The 20,137-nt window shown below is 38.7% G+C and overlaps 1 protein-coding gene across 2 annotated transcripts in view; it reads left to right on the top strand.

Annotated features, from left to right (window-relative positions):
* Positions 1-1,199: 1,199 nt before the first annotated feature.
* The window catches only part of LOC132144702 (RNA binding protein fox-1 homolog 1), a 294,728-nt gene continuing 275,790 nt past the window's right edge, over positions 1,200-20,137 (top strand). Inside the window, exon 1 of one of the 2 annotated variants that reach the window (XM_059555271.1) lies at positions 1,200-1,450. In XM_059555271.1, the coding sequence (XP_059411254.1) occupies positions 1,406-1,450 (45 nt within the window). In that variant the 5' untranslated portion in view covers positions 1,200-1,405. Of the gene's footprint in view, positions 1,616-20,137 lie in introns of both variants that reach the window. The other variant, XM_059555290.1, reaches the window with a different exon arrangement.

The raw sequence follows: 20,137 nt of genomic DNA, 5'->3' as shown, positions 1-20,137 counted from the left end.
ATGGCACAGATATGAATGCAGGAGTGAGTTTATTGTTTTAGTTTGGAATAAAGTGGAGACAGAGGAGTGCTGCAACACACAGAACGTAAAGAAAAGATACATACAAATTTGGTAGCTGCATCTAAAATCATGAGAAGAGTATGGTCATATAATTGTATGTCCAAATTCATAGTATTCAAAAATTAGTAGGCAAAAAGTCCACAGTTAAAGTATACTGTTTCTGGTGAGATTTTGATGTGCGCATCTGATAAACACTTTAATATTCCATGAGGCCACGGGGAAAGGATTTGTGAAGTGACACAATTGATGCTGGTAGGTCACAAAATAATGACAACATGACAAATGTAGAATGTCTGGATTTATTCATACCACACACATCCGTGCTATATTTATATCAGTGAGTTAAAGTATTTTATAAATCCACAACGGTCCGTGGACTGTATACAATTAAAATGTAAAATACAAAGAGTGCAGTTGTTAAAACCCAGTTTCTGGGTTGTAACTGTAATTGGGCATTTTAAATTGTATGCATGCACTTTGATAATAAAATTTAACTATTACTTTAATATCATAATGTATACAATAATTTATTTATCTATTTTTTTTAAAACAATTGATGAAAACTGTTAAAATCGATATAAAATTATTTAAATAAGAACTATAAATTATAAATACAATAATTGTTCATCTTTTATATATATTTCTGATAATTTATTATTTTCTTAACATTTTTATTTAAATTGGTAAATAAATATAATCACTCTCACAGTTGTGGCAAATAAGCCTATTTCCCTCTGACAGATGTATAATATGAATGTTTATTTGCAGCTTTTTTTATGTAAACGCTTATTATTTTTACAGCCTCTGCTGTCATCTCAGAGGGTGGTGGTCATGTTTGATAGCCATATCACCTCTTTAACTAGTTTTTAATTGAGTGATGGCGTTGCAACAATACTAGGTCTATATTACATGACATATTATAAATACAGTGTGGATCTTATTAAAGACAGAATGCATTAGTATACTGTAAAAGAAACAGGTGACTCTACTGAACAGAACTTTCAGACCGAATGCATAGCTCAACATTTGCCACTTAACTAGATCGACTTCTGGTGCAGAAAAGCTGTAGGATTTTGTGCATCACTTTCGAGTTGTTTACACTAAACCCCTGAGCCAAAGTCAGGCTCAATGGTGTGAACTTGAGAAGGTTCACAAGGATGACTGTGGCACAGGCGCGTGGAGTGACAGATGCAGTCATTTACATGGCACCACGTGGATACGGTCCACTGACTACCACTCGCGCGCTCTCCGTTGCCCGTTCTTGCCTCTCTCCGCGCGCAATCGGTTTACCTCCACTGAGAAAACAGGAGGCACTTTTCCTTTGCGTTTTCGCTGCCCGACCACAATGAAATCTTGGCAGCTAATTGCAGTCGTGGGAGATGCCCTTCAGGTAAGACACATGAGCGGTGGGGAGAAAGGAAAATGAGCGCGTTGGTTAGAGGAGGAATTTGAACGCGAAATCGTGGGATGCTTTCAGTGCGCCGCCGTTAAATCTTCAGCCGACACGTTTTTCTTCTCTTTCGACTCTCGCTTGAGCCTTATTGCAACATCAAAGGTTAGTGGTGACATCTCAACAGCTTGGCTTGTATTCTTGCATCTTGATGCACGCCTGAGGTTTGTGGCGTTGAGGGACATTTCTCAGGGACTTGAGAGAGACAGGTGCTTTGTGCATGGCATGTGGGTTTGGGGACAGGCATGCTCCGAGATCTCCCGAGTCAAGGAATGGTCCACATCTCATGCTCTCTCTTTAATGGTCGATGCCAGTGCACTGATACCATTTCTAAAAGACTTTGCGAGCAACATGAACCAGATCTTTACGATACCAAAGTTATGCTTGCACCAGTTTACCCGCTTGAGATCAATAGGATTGAAATGTTACAGCGTTATTTCCAATGACTTCGCTGGTTCACCTGCAACTGGAAAGTTCAGGTTATCATAGTGCATCTTCTTACACTGAGATCAATAAATGGATCTAATGCATCTGTGTCAGATTGGAAGGAAAGAGGCTGTGCATTGAAAACGTACCTGACGTTGAAATATGAAATAGGGTTACAAAGAAGATGACACAATAACAACACCTTTCAGGTTGTCACTTGGAGACGGACTGATGACTGCTTTCTCACTATCTTATGCTGTGGGAATAGAGTAGTCTTTCGTGGACGTGGGAGAAGTCGCTTAGTCGCACCGAACTTGTAGACATTTCATACTGAGACTAAAAAGCTTTAGAAATGTACCTTTCATATACAATGTCCAGTAGTATGTTAGTGTAGTAGGCATCTGTGGACCCTTTGTAGTGTGTTCTGTTGGTTTCAAATTTGAAATTATTATTATTTTTTTAATAGTTTTGACTTGTAAAGACTGATATTGTGTGTATTATTTTTTTCTTTAGATTATCATTATAGTTATGATGACAGGTGTGATTCACACAGGTATTTATAGACACACTGACCCTGGGTTCTGTTTTACGAGAGCGATTGTAACTTCCAGTTTAATCAAGCTCTGGTTTATTTGAAGCATCCTGCAGAAGAGGTCTTAACCTTTCCTAGGTTAACAGCAGAGACACTTGTAATACTTCGCTCGAGTGGTTTAACCTGACAATTTCCACTGTCACCCATGCATGGTCAGAGAGCTGTCACATTTAAAACCTCTTAAACATACTATTAGATGTCGTTTCGTCTTCAAATTTGTGCATGATCTTGCACCTTGTCTGAGTTGTACAGTGTCCGTAGAATGCAGTAGAAAGCCACTCTTGATCTGTGTTTATAATCTGGATTTTCTTAAAACAGCCACGTCTAGCTGTTAAAACAAAGTTATGTTGTATAGACGATAGTTAAAATGTCTTGAATAATCTTAAATCAGCAGTTCATCATGACAGAGGGGCATTTTGTGTTTAACTAACACTAATAGTCTAATAAGGTAATTAAGAATCTGCTATTTTCGTTTTGTTAGCCATATAGGCACAAGAGCACATGAACCTACAATTTTGACTCGTAATTATAATGCTTAATGGCCAGCTGCAATAAAGGAGTGCTCCCTGCACCCTGCTTAGTATATGGCAAAAGACCAATTTTCATTCTGGAGTCAATGGTTAAAATCATGGTTTCCCACAGAGGAATATTGTGCAGAAAAAACAACAGCTGAGCCCATAGATGGTCCTACACAATGCCGATGGTTTTTTTTTTTTTTTAACAACAAATGGAGACTGAATCACTATGGCAATGACACAGTGCCAACAAATGGAAGAAAATGTGCCAAGATCCATGGCACAACAATATGTCAAAACGCTCTTTATGGGTTCTCCATGCCTCAGATGATTTATGGTGTTATTTTCCACACCAAATGAATTTGGCACTAATAGATGAACTTTTAAATGCTTTTCTGAGAAATTCTGAAGCTATTACACTCTGAACGAGTGTAAATAATTTTTTTTTTTTTTTGATTGGCAGCATTCATTTTGACTGTTTTTTTTTTTTTTCAATTTATTTTCTACATTTATATGCCATGAAGCAATAATTGTATGCCCACTTCATAACATAGGAACAACCTTTGTGACAGTCTGGTGAAGGAATTTGGTCACTGAATAAAACAGACATACCAGAAAGACAAGATCAAATTTAAGGATCCATTTCCTTCAAATATAGTCTTTTTTGACTTGTAATGTCAGATGGTTTTCAGGCAGCTACTTAAAGGTAGGACATTACAGAGCAGTGCAAATTATAAAGCGTGATTAAATGCTTTCAGTCAAATTCTTAACTGACCAGTCAGTGCGCTTGGCTCTTGTTGACCAGACAGTATTGAAATAATGATAAAGCTCCTAACTACTGTGAAGGAAACTCTATGGTTTTGTCTCGTCCTGCTTCCTTTACCTGCCAGTTTTTCTTCAGAATTCCAAATCCAATTAGTCTTTTACTATTTTTTTTCACCTCACACTAGGCTGTGATATCATAATGAAGTATTAGTGTTTAAGTTAAAAAGCTCCTGAAGAACCTAGAGCAATATTTTAAGTGGCAAATGCTTTGTTTGGTGGTGTTATGAATGTTTTTTCCATTTGTTGAAGAATAAAACCTTGAAGTTGTTCTTTCCCAATTGTAATCTGTTTATTGTGACTTTTATTAAATAATTTGTGGTTTCTGTAAAGTCACATTTCAGTAACATAATTCTGTAACTGGGTTGCCCAAACAGCTTTTAGGCTGTTTCACAATGCTGCATTTTATATGGGCCGTGGAGAAATATGGAAGATTATATGAAAAAATAGCATGTTATGAGGAGAAAAGATATGGGTTCATTCTGCAAAGGGGAAAGCTCATACATGAAAGACAATTAATTGACCTTTTAATATTGATACTTTTGTCACATGTTTATTCTCTATGCTCACATTAATTTCCAGAGAGAAAATAACAGATAAGTTTTACATTGACCGTGATGGTTATCATTGACTTGTGCACAATACTGTTTAACCTGCTCTATTCAAGCGTAAAGCTTTTTAAAGCAGTCTGTTCCAGAATGCAGTCTAGACAGCATTCGTCGAACCTGGTCTTTTTTAGTGGATGATGGAGATTTAAAAGCACAGACATGTGATGAATCTCATTAATTTGATGTACCAACCAAGAAGCCGAGTGCTGGGCGATAAGCAATTGATTTATTGTGTAATCCCAGAGGGCGAACTGTAACTGCAGTTTCAAGAAGAAAGTATCCATGTTGGTTGTTTGTTGTCCTGGGTTATTAAGGGTTTCCAGTGCAATCGATACTGCTGCTTGTAATGCTGTCTGTGAATGAAGAAGACTAGCAGAATAGCCGGTTAATAGCCTCAGGGAGAGAGATGCTGATTGGCCAGGAGTAGAAACCAGTTTATTGGAATGTAATGGAGTATGCTGGCACTCATGGCAAATGGATTTCAGGATAATCTGTTTTTAATCCTGACTCTGTTTGCATTGATAAACACGCGTTCGTAAATCTTAATTGGCCGTGGATTGTAGCGCTCAAAACCATTAGCGTTCAGCACCTGCATCATCCGCTTAAGACAGAACCCCCAGCACATAGTATCTCAGATGTGGATCTCATGCTGGCACAGTTATTTGTGTTGACATTTTTAATGTAATTGAAATTACGTTCACGGTGGGCAGAGCAATGCTGCATCTCTATATGCTAAAACATTAGGAGAGGATAAAGGGATGAAGATGTGGTGACACCTTTCAAAGGTGCTTGTTTTAATCAGTGTTAAGGGATATCATAGATGGCCAAACAAAACAGTAATTTAATTAGACCTAAGTGGAATTTGCCAGTGTTGTGCAAGATTATATCTCCCCTGCAGAATGCTATCCCCTTTGGACCATTTGTATTGCCGGTTTAGAAAAATGTATCACATTATCATGGTCTCTTCTTCTAGATAATTAAAATAGCCTTTCTGGTTATCATTTGTTAGCAATGGTGGCTACATATATAGAATAAATAGCAGCAATTTAATGTTTGCAGGTTAATAGGTTATTACAAGTCAGCTGTGTTGCATATTAATCTGGTTTTGTGAGAAATCGTAGTAACTAATAATAATAAACTATAACTGAAAATCTTTACATTGTTCTTATAGTAACTGAAATGTTTGAACATTTTACACTTTTTACTTGTATTTCAATTTAAATTTAGTTATGTAATGCCATTAAAGGATGTTGTGGTTTACATGTAAGGTACAGTAAGTCGCTTGCAAAAATTAACCATGGTTGTAACCATGTAGTAAAAGTGTTCTACAAATACCATGGTTAAACTATGGCTAGTGTAGAAAGACCTTGGTTTTTGTGGTTACCATGGTTTCACTATGTACCCATTTTTTTTTTTTTTTTTGGTTTAATTTGTGTTAAAACCTTGGATATTTTTTTGTATGGGGTGCTAATGCATAGTTAACTAACATGCTAATTGGGTATCTGTATGTTATGCTAGCATACAAACTAAAACAACACACAGACACTAAAGGCCATAACTGTTCAGAAAACATATTTTATAATGTTATTTTAAGATAAAACTATAACTTTTAACTTATATTCTGCTAGTATAGTTGGTTAATTGACTAGTGGTATGCTGAGCTAGTAGGCTAGCTGGCGAACTTGTGAGCTAAAAAACAATGAGAGATGTTTAATTATAGCTTATGTGACATTTTGCAAGATATTAATTGTCAAATTGTATATGTAGTTAACATACCTGATTGTTTGTATTGTCACAAAATCACATACTGTAGCTCTATATCTAACATTGTATTTAGAAGTATATCTAACTTTACCTACATTCATACATACAGTGCTCATGTAAAGCAATAAATACTATATAGTAAATCTAAACTACTTCTTTGTTTTGTTGCAAAATGTAAACAACATTATCACCCAGCTCTAATCTGCTAAATGCGACTGTAAAGCATTATAATTATTAACATCATGATTTACTGTAAAGCTGCTCTTAAACAATATGTATTTGGAAAAGAGCTATACAAATAACACTGACTTGAATTGACTTGAGGCAACGTGATTCTGTTGTATTTTCAGGCAACAGATGGAGTTCCCAATAAATATTTTTTCAGCCCTATGATCCTGTGGGATGACCAAATCTTGCCTGACTCCAGAATGAGTCATTGAGAAATGCTTTCATCACTGGTAATATTAGTAAAAATGTTTGACGTGTTACAATGTACAGATTAGAAATGTGGCTTTACAGGTCAATAACTCGAGAGCAGTTAAGTGAAGAAAAACATGCCGCCGCAATGACCTTCACTCTCTGTGTACGTGACATTCGCTGATAGGCATTAGCGGCACGCTTAACATCTCCTTTAATTTGTGGTTGTTTTGTATATGATTTAATTGGCTTCGTGCATCTGTCTAGACTTTTGTATTTGAAGCTTTACTAGTCACGTCAATCTTCATGAACATCAAGAGCTCATAGCTGAATGTTGGCCGTTTTGTCCTTATGTGCTCTGAGGCTTGGGCCTGCCGGTGATGGTAACAGAAATAATTCAAAGTGATTTCGCACAGCATGGTTTTGTCAGACCAGTCACCAACACCCGTGGCACGGCTACACGCTCATGTGTCTTAAATACGCCAGAGGCTTTACCGTGGTGTGGTACACCAAGCCTTACTCATAGGTCAGATGAGTCATTGTTTTACTTTTACTTTTTCGTTTATACTGCAATGCAATCTGAAGGCTTTTTGGGAAGCATGATAATGGATTGAGGCTACTCTACTTCTTATTTTAGATGTGAGGCCAATCGCATGAGGGGCTTTTGAGCTTTGTATTCAGTGGAAGTACAGTGCAATACGTCAGGCTAACTCTGGGCATAATGCTGAGGCATGCTTTTTTACAGTTTTTTACAAAATTAGTTCAGACTCCACTTATTCAACACAGAGGACTGCTCAAATTGTGAAACCACCCTGAGCCGTAGCGAAAAATCTCTGAACTCTAGAATCAGCACTCCCTCGGTTCTCATCTACCTGGAAATGTTTTTTTTTTTCTCTTTTTATTATTTCCTTATTTCCACCCTCTCTACTTTTTAAATGCTGACTTTTCACATGCAGTGTGCCAATTATTTCATGCTGTCTACACAGCCTCACGTTCTCTCCTTATCGTGAATGAAAGAATAGTCTTCAGCCGGTTATCAAAATGCTAATGCGCTTGAAAGGAAACATTAGTCCTCCCCAGCAAAATGTTATTAAATATTGTCTATTTAATTTTGTAAAAGTGCCGCTATCTCTTCAGGATTTCCAGATGTTTGCTCTTTGCCTGTACCGTCCGTCTTCATTCTGATGCAGGGGGTGATGGCTGGAGATGCCGGAGTGAAAATTGCCTGTTGTCCTCAATTGTTTTAAGTGAAAGCTCTAAAACAGAAAAAACCTTATGATGAGCAGTTATTCTGAATGTGAGGGAAAACCAGTTCAGGAGTTCAGTTCGGATCAGAACTGAAAAGGTGGGGGTGGGGGGGCGGCTCTGTGTAGACCGATGAGCGCAAGCAATAAGTAAAGTTTATTTTGTAATATGCGGTCAGTGTAAAGCTGCATTTCCCGAGTGCAAAGCAAACACTCCATCTGCCTGTCATCAGTATTGCTATGACAGCCTGAATATATAGTTCGCCTGTGAAGGCAAATAACGCTTCTCCCTCCATTTGCAGAAGTATAAATGGTCATAAACCATTGATGTGCCTTTGTTTGTTGTGTCAAAACAGAGATGAAAATGTTCCTGCCCATTAAAAGTGCATTGAACAACTGCTTTCGCATATTCTCTTAATGACATTAGTTTCTCATCAGCATGCACTGTACAATAAGTCATTCGAAATCACATTTCCCCTTGGAGTTGGGATTTGGCGCCGTACCAAATGAGGGATTGGGCCCGTGCTGGTAAACGGTGTTAAGATTCTGTCCTGACCTTTGATTAAACCTCTCCTGCGGGCTCTGCCTATGTTGCTGTCAGACAGACGTTTGCAGGATTCACAGGATTATGAGGTATAATGCAGATGGCGTTCCTTAAGACAACATACATTTTCTGTTTAAAAAGCACCAGCGAGGCCGGAATCGCTTGGCATTTTTGCCGCTGTGATTGACATTGGGGTGAGAGACGTGTCTTGAAGGGTTCAGGCTGTTGTTGCGAGTTGCGATTGGCTCATCAAAGAGCCTCACGTGTGTTTGTATGTCTGTGAATGCTTTGAGGACCGGATGTTGGCGTTATCCATCACATTGGAGCTTTTCAGCTGGTACTTGGAGATCACAGATGATATCAGGTGGATATTAACTCTAATGTGCTCAGCCATTTCTCCATGAAGCCTTACATTTCAGGTCCCACTAGACATCATCCCATCTGTTGAAATTGTGCTGTGTGGATTATTATCCAGCAGTTTGACATGAGTCAGGTTTTCCTCTAGTGCTCCTGGTCACATGTTCCGAGTTATTTTTATCACGCTTTTTTCACAATATTTTCTCCTCAATTTTACTTTTTTTTTTGGTGACTGAAGCACAACGTGCTCCTCCAACCCCTGTGTGGACAGCTGGTAAACCCTTTGGGATGAGATTCTTTTTCATCAGAGGTTTTGTGATGTATTCTAAATCTGCTTCTTTGCCTTATTTCTCATCCATGTTGAGCCGCGCAGGTCGCTCCCGAATCTCTTTGGGTTTGTCGTGCATGGTGAGGTTTTGATGTTTATTTTGCCATGGGCGACGGGAGCCTGTGCCAGAACAGAATTGGCAGTGTATCAGCCAGAATGAATGTTATGCAACCTGTGACAACTCAGAGGACTGTGTTGGTGTGAAATATCAATATGCACAATACAACAGCACATAAAACGCCACATGGCAGTGTAAACAGAAACAAACTGTGTCAGGGAGATAGTGTAGATAATCCCGACATCTATGGATGAAAATGGGATTCGCAAAGAGATGCAATGCTAGAACTCATAGTTGTGATGCAGGCTGTTCCTTTGGCATCGTGGCTGTGTTTTAGGTTTTATGGTATATATGTTGCGCTTGTCATCATTTTATGCTGTCTGGTCTTCTCTGTGAGGTGGAAAAAATTTTCAGAAAAACCATTGATGTGGATTATAATTTTAATGCCCCACAGATTTTATTTGTTTATTTTATTAAGTTAATGAATATCATAACAAGGGATTTCTAATCCTCACGGCGATTGTTCCTGCCTTTTCGCAGAGAATTTCTGATGAACCTTTTTATCTCTAATACACAGCACGTGGGGCTTCATAACAGCCCGTCGAGACACCGGCACTCATTTTCTCTCAGGTGAGCTTTTAATTGCATCTTCCTTACTCGGTGACATCTTTCCCATCATGGTGGGCTGCTCTCCTATGCGACTAGGCTCGCACTTACTCAATAAGTGGAACGGTGGCAGCTGTCATTGCATGCCTTACTATTACTGAAAAGACTTTCTAGTCCTTAAAGATCCACAGACTATCGGCCTTGCTTCGATTTAGCGAACATCGCAGCTGCTAGACATCCATTACATCCTTACAGCCATTTTGGCAGACTGTTGGCCCCCGCGTAGGGAATCCACTTCCAGTGGAGGAAAACAGCTCTTAATTGCCCTCCATAAGCTGCCTGGCTGCTGGAAAACAAAAATCAATTTTTTGCTCCAGGATGATTTTGGGGTGTAATGGCAAGCATCTGACAGCCAACTTTTGGCTATCTGTATTAAAGTTCACTGTCGACAGACTCTTGTCACGTTGATGCGTCGTGGGGGACTCGCAGGCTATATGTACTCTAATCTGGGAACACCCCGCTGGGAGGAGCTCTGCTACTGTATCGCTTCCTCCGGCCGCAGCTCAATGTGCATTCACAGAGTTCCTAAATTGAGATTAATAATGTCATCTACGGCTGGAGTTTACGGACAGCGATTTCCGCCCCTCCTCTCCCCACCTTCAAAGTCCAGCAGACTCCCATTTGAAGAGATATATAGAATGGGCACAGGGAATATTAAAATTCTTTACAGACCACACGCATAGACAAGCATCGTCAATTTTCCAGACTTGTTTGTATACATTGACTCTTTGACATTCAAACCAGAGGTATCCTCCCCACCAGCACGGAATGAGCGGACAGCATGTGTGCGAGAGAGTGCGTGGGCAAAGTGTCATGGCTGCGCAGTGCCAAGAACAGCTCTCCACATTGTTAACTGTGTTCTGTCTGCAGACGTCTGCCTAGCTGTGGAGCTCATGAAGCTTAGGACACTGTCGTGAAGGACGAGCACTTCCATGATGCACAAAGCCACTTTTCCTTTCATGTCTTTTCTTCATTCATTGTAAAGCAGGGATGTGCAGTAAAATAACTGTTTTCTGTTTAAGTATATTATAAATGCCATTTATTCCTGTGATGGCAAAGCAGTCATTACTCCAGTATTCAGCGTCATATGATCTTTCAGAAATCATTCTAACATTTATTATGGTTCCACTTTATATTAGGTGCCCTTAACTAATTACAATGTACTTATGGTGTTCATATTGCATTGCAAGTGTAAGTGATGGGTCAGCCAAGTCAAATGTACATCATAAATGTAAATACAGAAATTAATTACAGAGGTAATTAAATACAGGTATTTTTTAAAATACAAGTACAATGTATAAACATGTATGTACCCAGTAAGTGCATTGTATCAAATCAATTAATTTAAATGGAAGTACGTACTTTAGTAGTTAAGGCCACCTAATATAAAGTGGGACCATTATTATTATTATCAATGTTGAGAACAGTCGTGCTGCTTTTATGGTATCCATCCATCCATCCATCCATCCATCCATCCATCCATCCATCCATCCATCCATCCATCTATCTATCTATCTATCTATCTATCTATCTATCTATCTATCTATCTATCTATCTATCTATCTATCTATCTATCTATCTATCTATCTATCTATCTATCTATCTATCTATCTATCTATCTATCTCAAATAGCAGTTTCGCATTCTGTGTGCTTCATTAATGTGAATCTGAGGCATTTGTAAAACAAACAAAAAACATTAATTCTTAGTTTTTTTCAGTGCTGTATTTTGTAGTGATCATAGGCCAGATGCAGAACTGCATTTCACTGTGTGCGTGCTTCTTAATTTTTTATTTTTTTTCACATCAACTCATTTAAAATATCAACCCAATTCTCACAGGCTTTCATAGTCACGTTCATTAACGTGGAATTTAACCGTGGAAGTCAAATCACCTTCATAGAATGAAAAGTCCTTGAAAGTCTTGGAACATGAGAAACAATGAAATCTTGAGATTGGTAGAGAATAAAAGCTTCCCTCAACACCGCATCAGTGACTTGTCTTATTTCATCTGTGCCTCATTCTCTCCCACAATTTCATTTGTTTCACTTCCATGGACTTTTGAAATAACATTGCCAATTTGTGGAGCATGGTTTTTCCGGATTATTATAATCCAAATTAGCCGCCGCATAATGTGTCAGTGTTTTCCTGAAATTTGGTGGCTATGCCTAAATCTAGTTTGCAGTGGTTAAATACAAAAAAATTCCAAGCATTAATGAATATTTTAAGCTTCTCTGCTCTGGTGACTTATTTCATTGTTTCATTAAGTAATTTGGCACACTTTTGGAAGAGTAAGCCAATAGTGATCAGAAGCACGCTTGTACGTTGCTGGTATGTTTTCATTCAAACTTGTATGTATTCAATTAAACCCCAACTCTCTGTATGTGACGACAGCAAGGTTTTAAAAGGAAACCGTTTGCTGCCGATTGGCTTGCTGATGGCAATAGCAGCAGTGGTGTATCAGTTGACTAATTGGAGAGGCTGTCCTCGCAGTGTTCTCTGCAGAGCCTGTTGTTTTGCTCATTTGGTGTGACAAATAGCAAGCCTGTGGAGGATGCAAGGCCTGGGTGCTGTTCTGACCTATGACATCTCATTTGTTTCTGATAAATGGCCATTTTCTGGAGGTGCATGGTTCACTTGAGAGGCAATTGCCAGGTATGAGTCGCCTTCTTCAGTGACATCAGAAAAAGCCATGGCCTTCCAAGACTTGGCCAGAAATGGTTGCTTTACTGGTTGCTCTTGCAACACAATGTCGGGCAGCTTCTGGTCTAACAAATAGACGCGATCATTATGGCAGCTAGTTTTATGTTCTTTGTGAGCATTTACTAAAAAAAAATAATAAACATGTAAAATGTGTATTTAGATTGCCTTCTGCATGTGTTTCACCATCATTAGCTTGCAGGCAGTGTTTTTAAAACTTTTTTGTCTTCTGTTCATTGCCATCATGCCAGAAGTTTGAAGGTTTTTGTTCAGGAAGTTTGTAAAGTGATTGTGTTCCATGAAAGAGGCCCAATATATTTTCTTACAAAGGAACTGAAGGAAATGATGACGTTAGTCATCATTATCTATTTTTATCTACTGACAGCTCTGCTATTTTTAGTTCTAATTTGTGTTTTGTAGGTTTAACAAAGCAAAATCTGAAAATTCTGTCATCATTACTCACACTCATATTGTTCCATCACAAAAGAAGAATATTTGGATAATATACTGGTCACAGTTTTTCATGAAAGTTACAATAATTGTATACTGAAGTATTCAGCAGCACCATAAAATTATTGCAAACGTATATATATTACATTCAATACGTAAAAAAAATGTGACAGTTTATGTATTTTAAAGGTGCCATCTGTCATATCTGGCAAAAAAATCAAGTCATACTCCACATTCCATACCAGATGGGGGCAGTATGCCTCAATAAAGTGAATTGGTCTACTCTAGAGTAACAAACGAGAAACAGCATAGTCTCTATGCTCCGCCCCTACCTTCACAACAATCCTAGAGCATAGCTGAAGCCTATAAGACAGCGGTTCTCAATTGCAGACCTCGCGCCCCACTGCTCTGCACAATTTGAATGTTTCTCTTAGAGCTTCAGACATTTGTTCTATTCGAACATAAGTGCCCTGCGAAGTGGACATCACAGGATATTCAGCCATGATTCCAGTTCGAAATGAACGTAGATATATGTTCCAATCAAAGTGCATTGAAGTGTGCAAGACGTGAATTTAAATTGTATTGATTTACAGAGGTATATGATGTCACAGTTGTCCATGTTTAAAGACGCTGCACAGCACAAATCAGTGAATGAATGTTTCGATGTGAGGTAAACTTCAACAGATTTCCCCTGCTCAGAGAGTAGGGAGCAATGAACATTTGAAAAACAGTTCATGCACGGAGTTCATTTCTAACGAGCTGATTATCTGAATCAGGTGTGTTAACAAAGAGAAACGTGCAAAATATGCAGAGCAGTGGGGCGCGAGGACTGGAATTGAGAACCGCTGCTATAAGAGGACGTTTTGCCTCCAGAGGAACGTTGGGTGATGTCAAGTGATTTTGAAACATGACATCTTCAAGCTACTCCCCTTCACCTTTACCTGTGAATATGTTCATATTCGTTTTGTTCATATTACATTGAGTTGTATATACATATTATTGGAATTAAATTAATTTGACAGACAGCATTCTGTCAACATCATTGGTCAACATCAGACAGCTGATGTTGACCAAGCTAGCGCCAACCAACGTAACCAGAGCTGCCAACTCTCGAGCATTCACCGTGAGACACACGCAATTGACTCTTTTCACAAGCTTTCACGCCACACATCAATTTTCTCACGTACAGAAAAACCACGAAGCAAAGAGGACACGGAGACCAACAGACTAGACAGAGCAGGTTACTTATGATATAAAAATATGGGTAAGTTATAGCTAGCTAATTATCAAACGCAGCTACGGTTAGCCATCGCTAACATTAGCACGTTTATAGAACAGCCTTCGATACATTTCTATGTTATAACTTCCCGAAAAAAAATACACAAACATATAAAACAAACTTCTAGCGAAATACTAACAGCATCTAACTTAACAATCCAAAAGAAATGTTGCAAGTTCGGTGTCGAACCTCATTTCTTTCAGGTCCATCAGTTGTCTCCAGCGATTGAAAGCAGTGCCGATGTTTACACTGGTTCGGCTCCTTTTCTTATCGGATTTGATTTGTGTTTCCGAGCGCGGTTGTTTCCCTGTAGCGGGTGGTGGTCTCTTGCCAAGGGCTTCAACCATCCTTCCGCTTGATTGACATCAGGTTAGATTACGCCCACAAGCCGTGCAAGTTATTCGTGTATTGCAGGTTGGCTGGTGGTTATGTTGCCCGCATACCGCCTCCCATGGCCGAAACTGGTATTACGACACCTGTCGGGCCGGGGCTAGTAATGCTACTGCTAATTAAGGTTGATATCTCTGCAGCACTATAACTTTACATTTTTTTAATGACATCATCGCCCTTATTTCTTCTCATACTTTTGATGCGTGTAGGTAATTTTTTGAATATTTTTACCTCAATTTTTGCACATGGCACCTTTAAGTAAAGTCATAACACTTAGGTCGTCTTTAGCATGTGAGAAGAAACTACGTCCAGTATATGAAAAATAAATAAATAAATAAATCAGTTCTGAAATTAATTAAAGGGTTCATGGCATGGATTTTTTGTTTTATTATTTTAATATGTTCATTGTCATTTACTAATAATGTTAATAAAGTTTATTTTGCACAAAAAACACTAATAAATATGTGGCAAAAGGATTTTTTCAACCCTCATTCTGACCCTCTTTCTGAACTGTCCTGTTTTTAAGGGGCGTGTCCTTTAAGGCTTGTCAGGAATCAGCCACTGTTATGATTGGCTTACATCATTGCATAGGAAACAGTATCAATGCCCCCTCCTATTGCATGTTTTGAGTGTTTTCCAGTCATTTACAGACAAAGCATTATGAAATAATTTACTTATGTGATGCAGCTGCCATCCCGGTTGGGACAAAGAAGGGGGTGCGCAGGAAAAAAAGTTTGGGAACCGCTGGTCTACACTGAGCAGCACAGAGCGCCCCCTCGCAGCTGTAGACGGTAATGTTTTCTCTTCCAGTGCGACTTATATATGTTTTTTTTCCTCATCATGACGTATTTTTGGACTGATGCGACTTATACTTAGGTGCGACTTATAGTCCGAAAAATATGGTACTCTGATCAGTCCTCTGACGTGATCCGGAGTGCCATTAAAAATAAAAAAATCCACTTATGCTGGGATCTGCAAAGATGCGAACGATCTGTTTAAACCAAACGCGTCTAAACGAACGTTCTTTTACTCCATTTGTCCAACTGACGACAGACTCAAGTGTGTGTGGACTGTGTCAGTAAGCGATCGCGCATCTGTAGTACAAGATAGAGGCAGTGATTGTAATTTCTATTTGCTTTTGACGTGATCATGTCAGCCATAAGCAGATGAACGCCGGTGGGCGGGGCCTATGTCAGTGTGCCACTCTGTAGGGGACTGGATTCATTTAAAATAAGAAGAAAAAGAAGAAGAAGAAGAAGAAGAAGAAGAAGAAGAAGAAGAAGGAAGAAGTTGAGAATGTTCCTTAGTGGAATTGTTGAAAAGTTAAAAAAAAATAGCAGATATTTTCAAGACCTTTTTTTGGTCATTAATCTTGATAAGAACATTAAAAAAATATTTGTAAGTTAGAAAATAAGAAATTGGCAAGAATAATTTAATTCTTAAGAGTATTTTATGAATCTGGCCCGAGGCTCTCAAACTTACCTGAAATGGTTAACAGCTAATTTGAGGATAAAATCAGTTTATAAATTACATTTCTTAAATTAAAAAAGTGTTCTTTTGGAGACTCCAGTACCTTTTATTGCAATGGAAAAATCAACCTGCACATTAATTCAGAATTTCTTCTCATACTTAGAACCAACATGAAAGTAGATGTGCATAAATAAAGGCAGAATTTTGCAGATATTTTATTTCTTGTAATACCCTTAGGATACACAGACCAGTGGCATAGTAAACAGTTGTCTTTTGCGCGACTATTGTGTCCTCCGACTTGCGAATGTCTCATGGTACAGAGCAGGCAAATGACTCCAGGGTCACGAATGAAGAAGACACCAGTATTAAACCTTACACTTGCCTCTTAAAACCTGCCAGAGGCAGCGTTTGCTGTTTATGTAAATGTTTTCCTCATATAAAGGAGGCCATCCGTTGTCTGCAGTCTGGGGCTGGGCATGTATGTGTGGAGATAAGGATGCTTCGGGTGGACTCGTCTGAGCCAGAGAGAGAGGGAGAGAGAAACTGCTTATTGGAAGATAAACAGGGCTAATTAGAATATGCATTTGTTCAGTAATTCTGTCCATAATTGAGATATTTTAATCTTTGAACATGCCAGCTATTTAGAAAAGTCAGCCATGGCTCCCCGCGTCAATCTCAAACATACTGTGTAAATGCGGCTTTTCAGACACGCTGGCAAAGTACCAAAAGGACAAGGAAAACACTTTTTTGGATCAGCACCCCTCTCCACTAACAACACAACTACACAGTGTTTGCAGCAAATCATTTCAGACACAAGAACCCTTTGTCGAAAAAGTGGAGGCAATCCATTTTTTGATGGGCCTTGTTCCCTTTATGTTTAGATATGATTGCATGGCAATAAATTTGAACAGGCTGTGGTTTAACAGGGATACAGCAGCTCCCTGGTGTAATCACCCACCTAATCTACAGAACAATCTCCAGCATGGCTCTATAAGTCGATAGCACTTCAGGTAGGGGAACAGGAAGTCTCCTGCCGCTCCTCTGAGAGATAAAGGCACCGATAGGAGACATGCGGTACTGTGCAGCCATTGTGTTAGATCAAGATGTGCCTCCTGAACTGATGGGTGCTGTGAATTCTGATTCCACCTCTCTGCCATCTCAGGACGAGTTACGTAGATGGCCTATAGAGAGACGCCGGTGACTAAATGAATATGAAAATGAGCTCAGGGAATGGATTGTTATTCAGCTGTCTCTCAAATATCTGGTGGTGGATGGGGCTGTTGCTGGCCATGTTTTTAAATCATGAGATTTAATATATATATATATATATATATATATATATATATATATATATATATATATATATTATCCTACTTACTTCTTGAAATCCTTACAAGAATAGCAGAATCATGCAATGAGCAAGTCTGCGTTTATTAGACATCTGTATAATATCACATCAGTTTGTGCTTTTAGAATCGCCGAATCTGCTGCGGTCGTTTCTTCACATCTGCAGCGGAGACCTGAACCAGGAAGTTGGTCACCAGATAACATGGTAACCAGTTAAACTGTAACACCGGAGAGCGCCAGTATGTTTTCCTATTGTTTTTGTGATAGAATGCAACTTTCTCCATTCCCAGGAGCAGAAGCCGGCATTACGTGAGATGTAAATAAACAGTGTAACGCGTTGTTGCAGCACTAATATATACACACACACATGTATACATTTATATACATTCAGAAATCAAAGCGGCGTTTTTCTGTGAACTCTGACATTAAAAGAATGTAATGTAATTATGAAGGGATGCTTAATATGAATAGGAACATCAGGGCCTGTATTCACAAAACATCTTAAGGGCTAAAGGTAGCTCGTAACTCTGCGATTTAGGAGAAAATCTTAAAAATAATTGTCTCACACACATGCAAAGTGAGAGAGAGTATTGAAGCTCTACATGTAAATTATATTCTTTGTTGTATTTTCCTGTCAAAATAATGGCATCCTTTGGAATTCTTCAGCATTTAAGAACTGCTGGGTTTTCCAGGAATGGGCGGAGCTCATGGGCAAATGGCAGTATCATTGGCTGGCACTCACCTATTATCATCCCTGTTTTGATTTCAGCAAATCAGTTCGAGCAAATGCACAAAACCTGATTAAAAGGTTATTCATGAATCCAGCAGCTCATCCTTAGTGTGTTTCATAGTTCTTATCATTAGAATTTGTACCATTATTATCTTATCAGAATTTTTGTTAGTTTTTTTTTCCAATTTTTCTTTTTTTTACAGAAACACTGAATGACCAAAAAAGCACCACCATCAGTAGTGTTAAAATGTTTAATATGTTTTCACACATGGTTATCAAGTTTTAATCAGTCTGGCGAGTAAACTAAAAAATGTACTAGCCAAATGACGATTCAATTCCCAATGTGTCCATAGAGGGTTGTCCCAACTCCAAATTTTCCTTTGATTATGTCCTAGTTTTTATCAACCAATTGGGCAAGAAGTAACAGCTGTGCTTGTGTCCAGTTTGGTTTTCTTTCCCGTTTGCATGTTTTACTATCAGCCATGATTATTCCACTCTGTTTATTAAAAGGATGTTTATATGCATATTCACTAATTATGAGAAGCATACTTGTAAGAGGTTGGCATTTAGCTGAACACATTCTTGTTTCATTAGTGACACTTAACCTGCATTTTAAAATCTTTATTTAAATGTGCCATTTTTAAGCCTTTTTAAACCTCTAAAATATTTCTATGAATAAATCTCTGACAGAGACTATCAGCCAATCACTTTGAGCATAGTTAATAAGTATGCTGACATCATCCATAGCAACCCCGCCGTTTCTCTTAGCTTAAGACTTCTCTCGATTCCTTAGTAAAAGTTTGTCTCAGCAACTTTGTGAATAGGTTTTAAAAGGTTAGGTTAGAAAACTCTTTGCTAAAAACTTTTAGGAGAACTCTTAGTGGTAAGATAAAATGTTTTGTGAATACGGCCCTGGAATGTAACATGAAGTGTGTTTTTAGATATTGTTTCATACCCAGCATGTACAGTTTAAAGGGTACATAACATACACAGTTTTACCTAATCTCATGTTAATCTTGAGTACCTATAGTGTATACTGCATCCTTCATATATCCAAAAAGTCTTTAATTGTATCATATTTATAAAAGAAAAATACAGCTTTCCGAATCTTTCTGGAAAAAGCCGAGCTCCTGGAGGCGTGCCGTGAGCGGAGCTATAATATTGATGTTTCGTGTTGTTTCCATGAACATATATTCACTTATGTGCTGATTTCCAACAAAATACAGAAATCTGATGCAATTGTACTTACATGAATGGGGTCTTTTATCACAGGGACCACATGTTTTAATAGCAAACGATGTGCAAATCCAGCGTCGACTTGGGCCTTGTTTATAAAACAAATGACCAGAACACACAAACGCACTTGATACACTCCGTTGCTGCCCCGGAAAAACAAACTGCATCCACTGTTCATGTAACGCTGGGTTTTTGGAGAAGCTGAACACGGTAAACTTTCCCTCACATCCAAAAATGCACTTATTTGGAGGCATTCTCGAACAAATCCTACGCAGCGTTGCCGACGATTTTGAAGCACGTTGATGTGCGCGGTCTCGCTCTCCTCTGGTCAATGTGTGCGCGGGTGTGCTTTTCTGGGAGAAATGCTCATATAAGGACTTCCGTTCTTGTCTACGTCATTAGATCGAAATAAACCCAGCCGAAACTTGTACCAACCCGTAAGTAAGATTTTCGGCACAGCAATTCTCAGTCATTCTTCTAAATTATTTTTTTTTAAACTTTGGCCATGTTTTAGCATGAGAATCCATCTCTTTAACACTGTGAACAACTCTGAATACACTAAACACCATTGTACCCCACCCCCCCCCCCCCCCTCTTTAACATATGCCTGTCGCCCTGAAGGAGACATTAGAGAATGGCTCCCTCCTTTCCATTTGCTCTCCTTAACGCAATACGTGTTATGCATCAG

This window comes from Carassius carassius, chromosome 1, assembly GCF_963082965.1.
Source record: "Carassius carassius chromosome 1, fCarCar2.1, whole genome shotgun sequence".
NCBI lineage: Eukaryota > Metazoa > Chordata > Actinopteri > Cypriniformes > Cyprinidae > Carassius > Carassius carassius.
The sequence above is the reverse complement of the archived record's forward strand: the minus strand, read 5'-3'. Positions and strand labels throughout refer to the sequence as shown.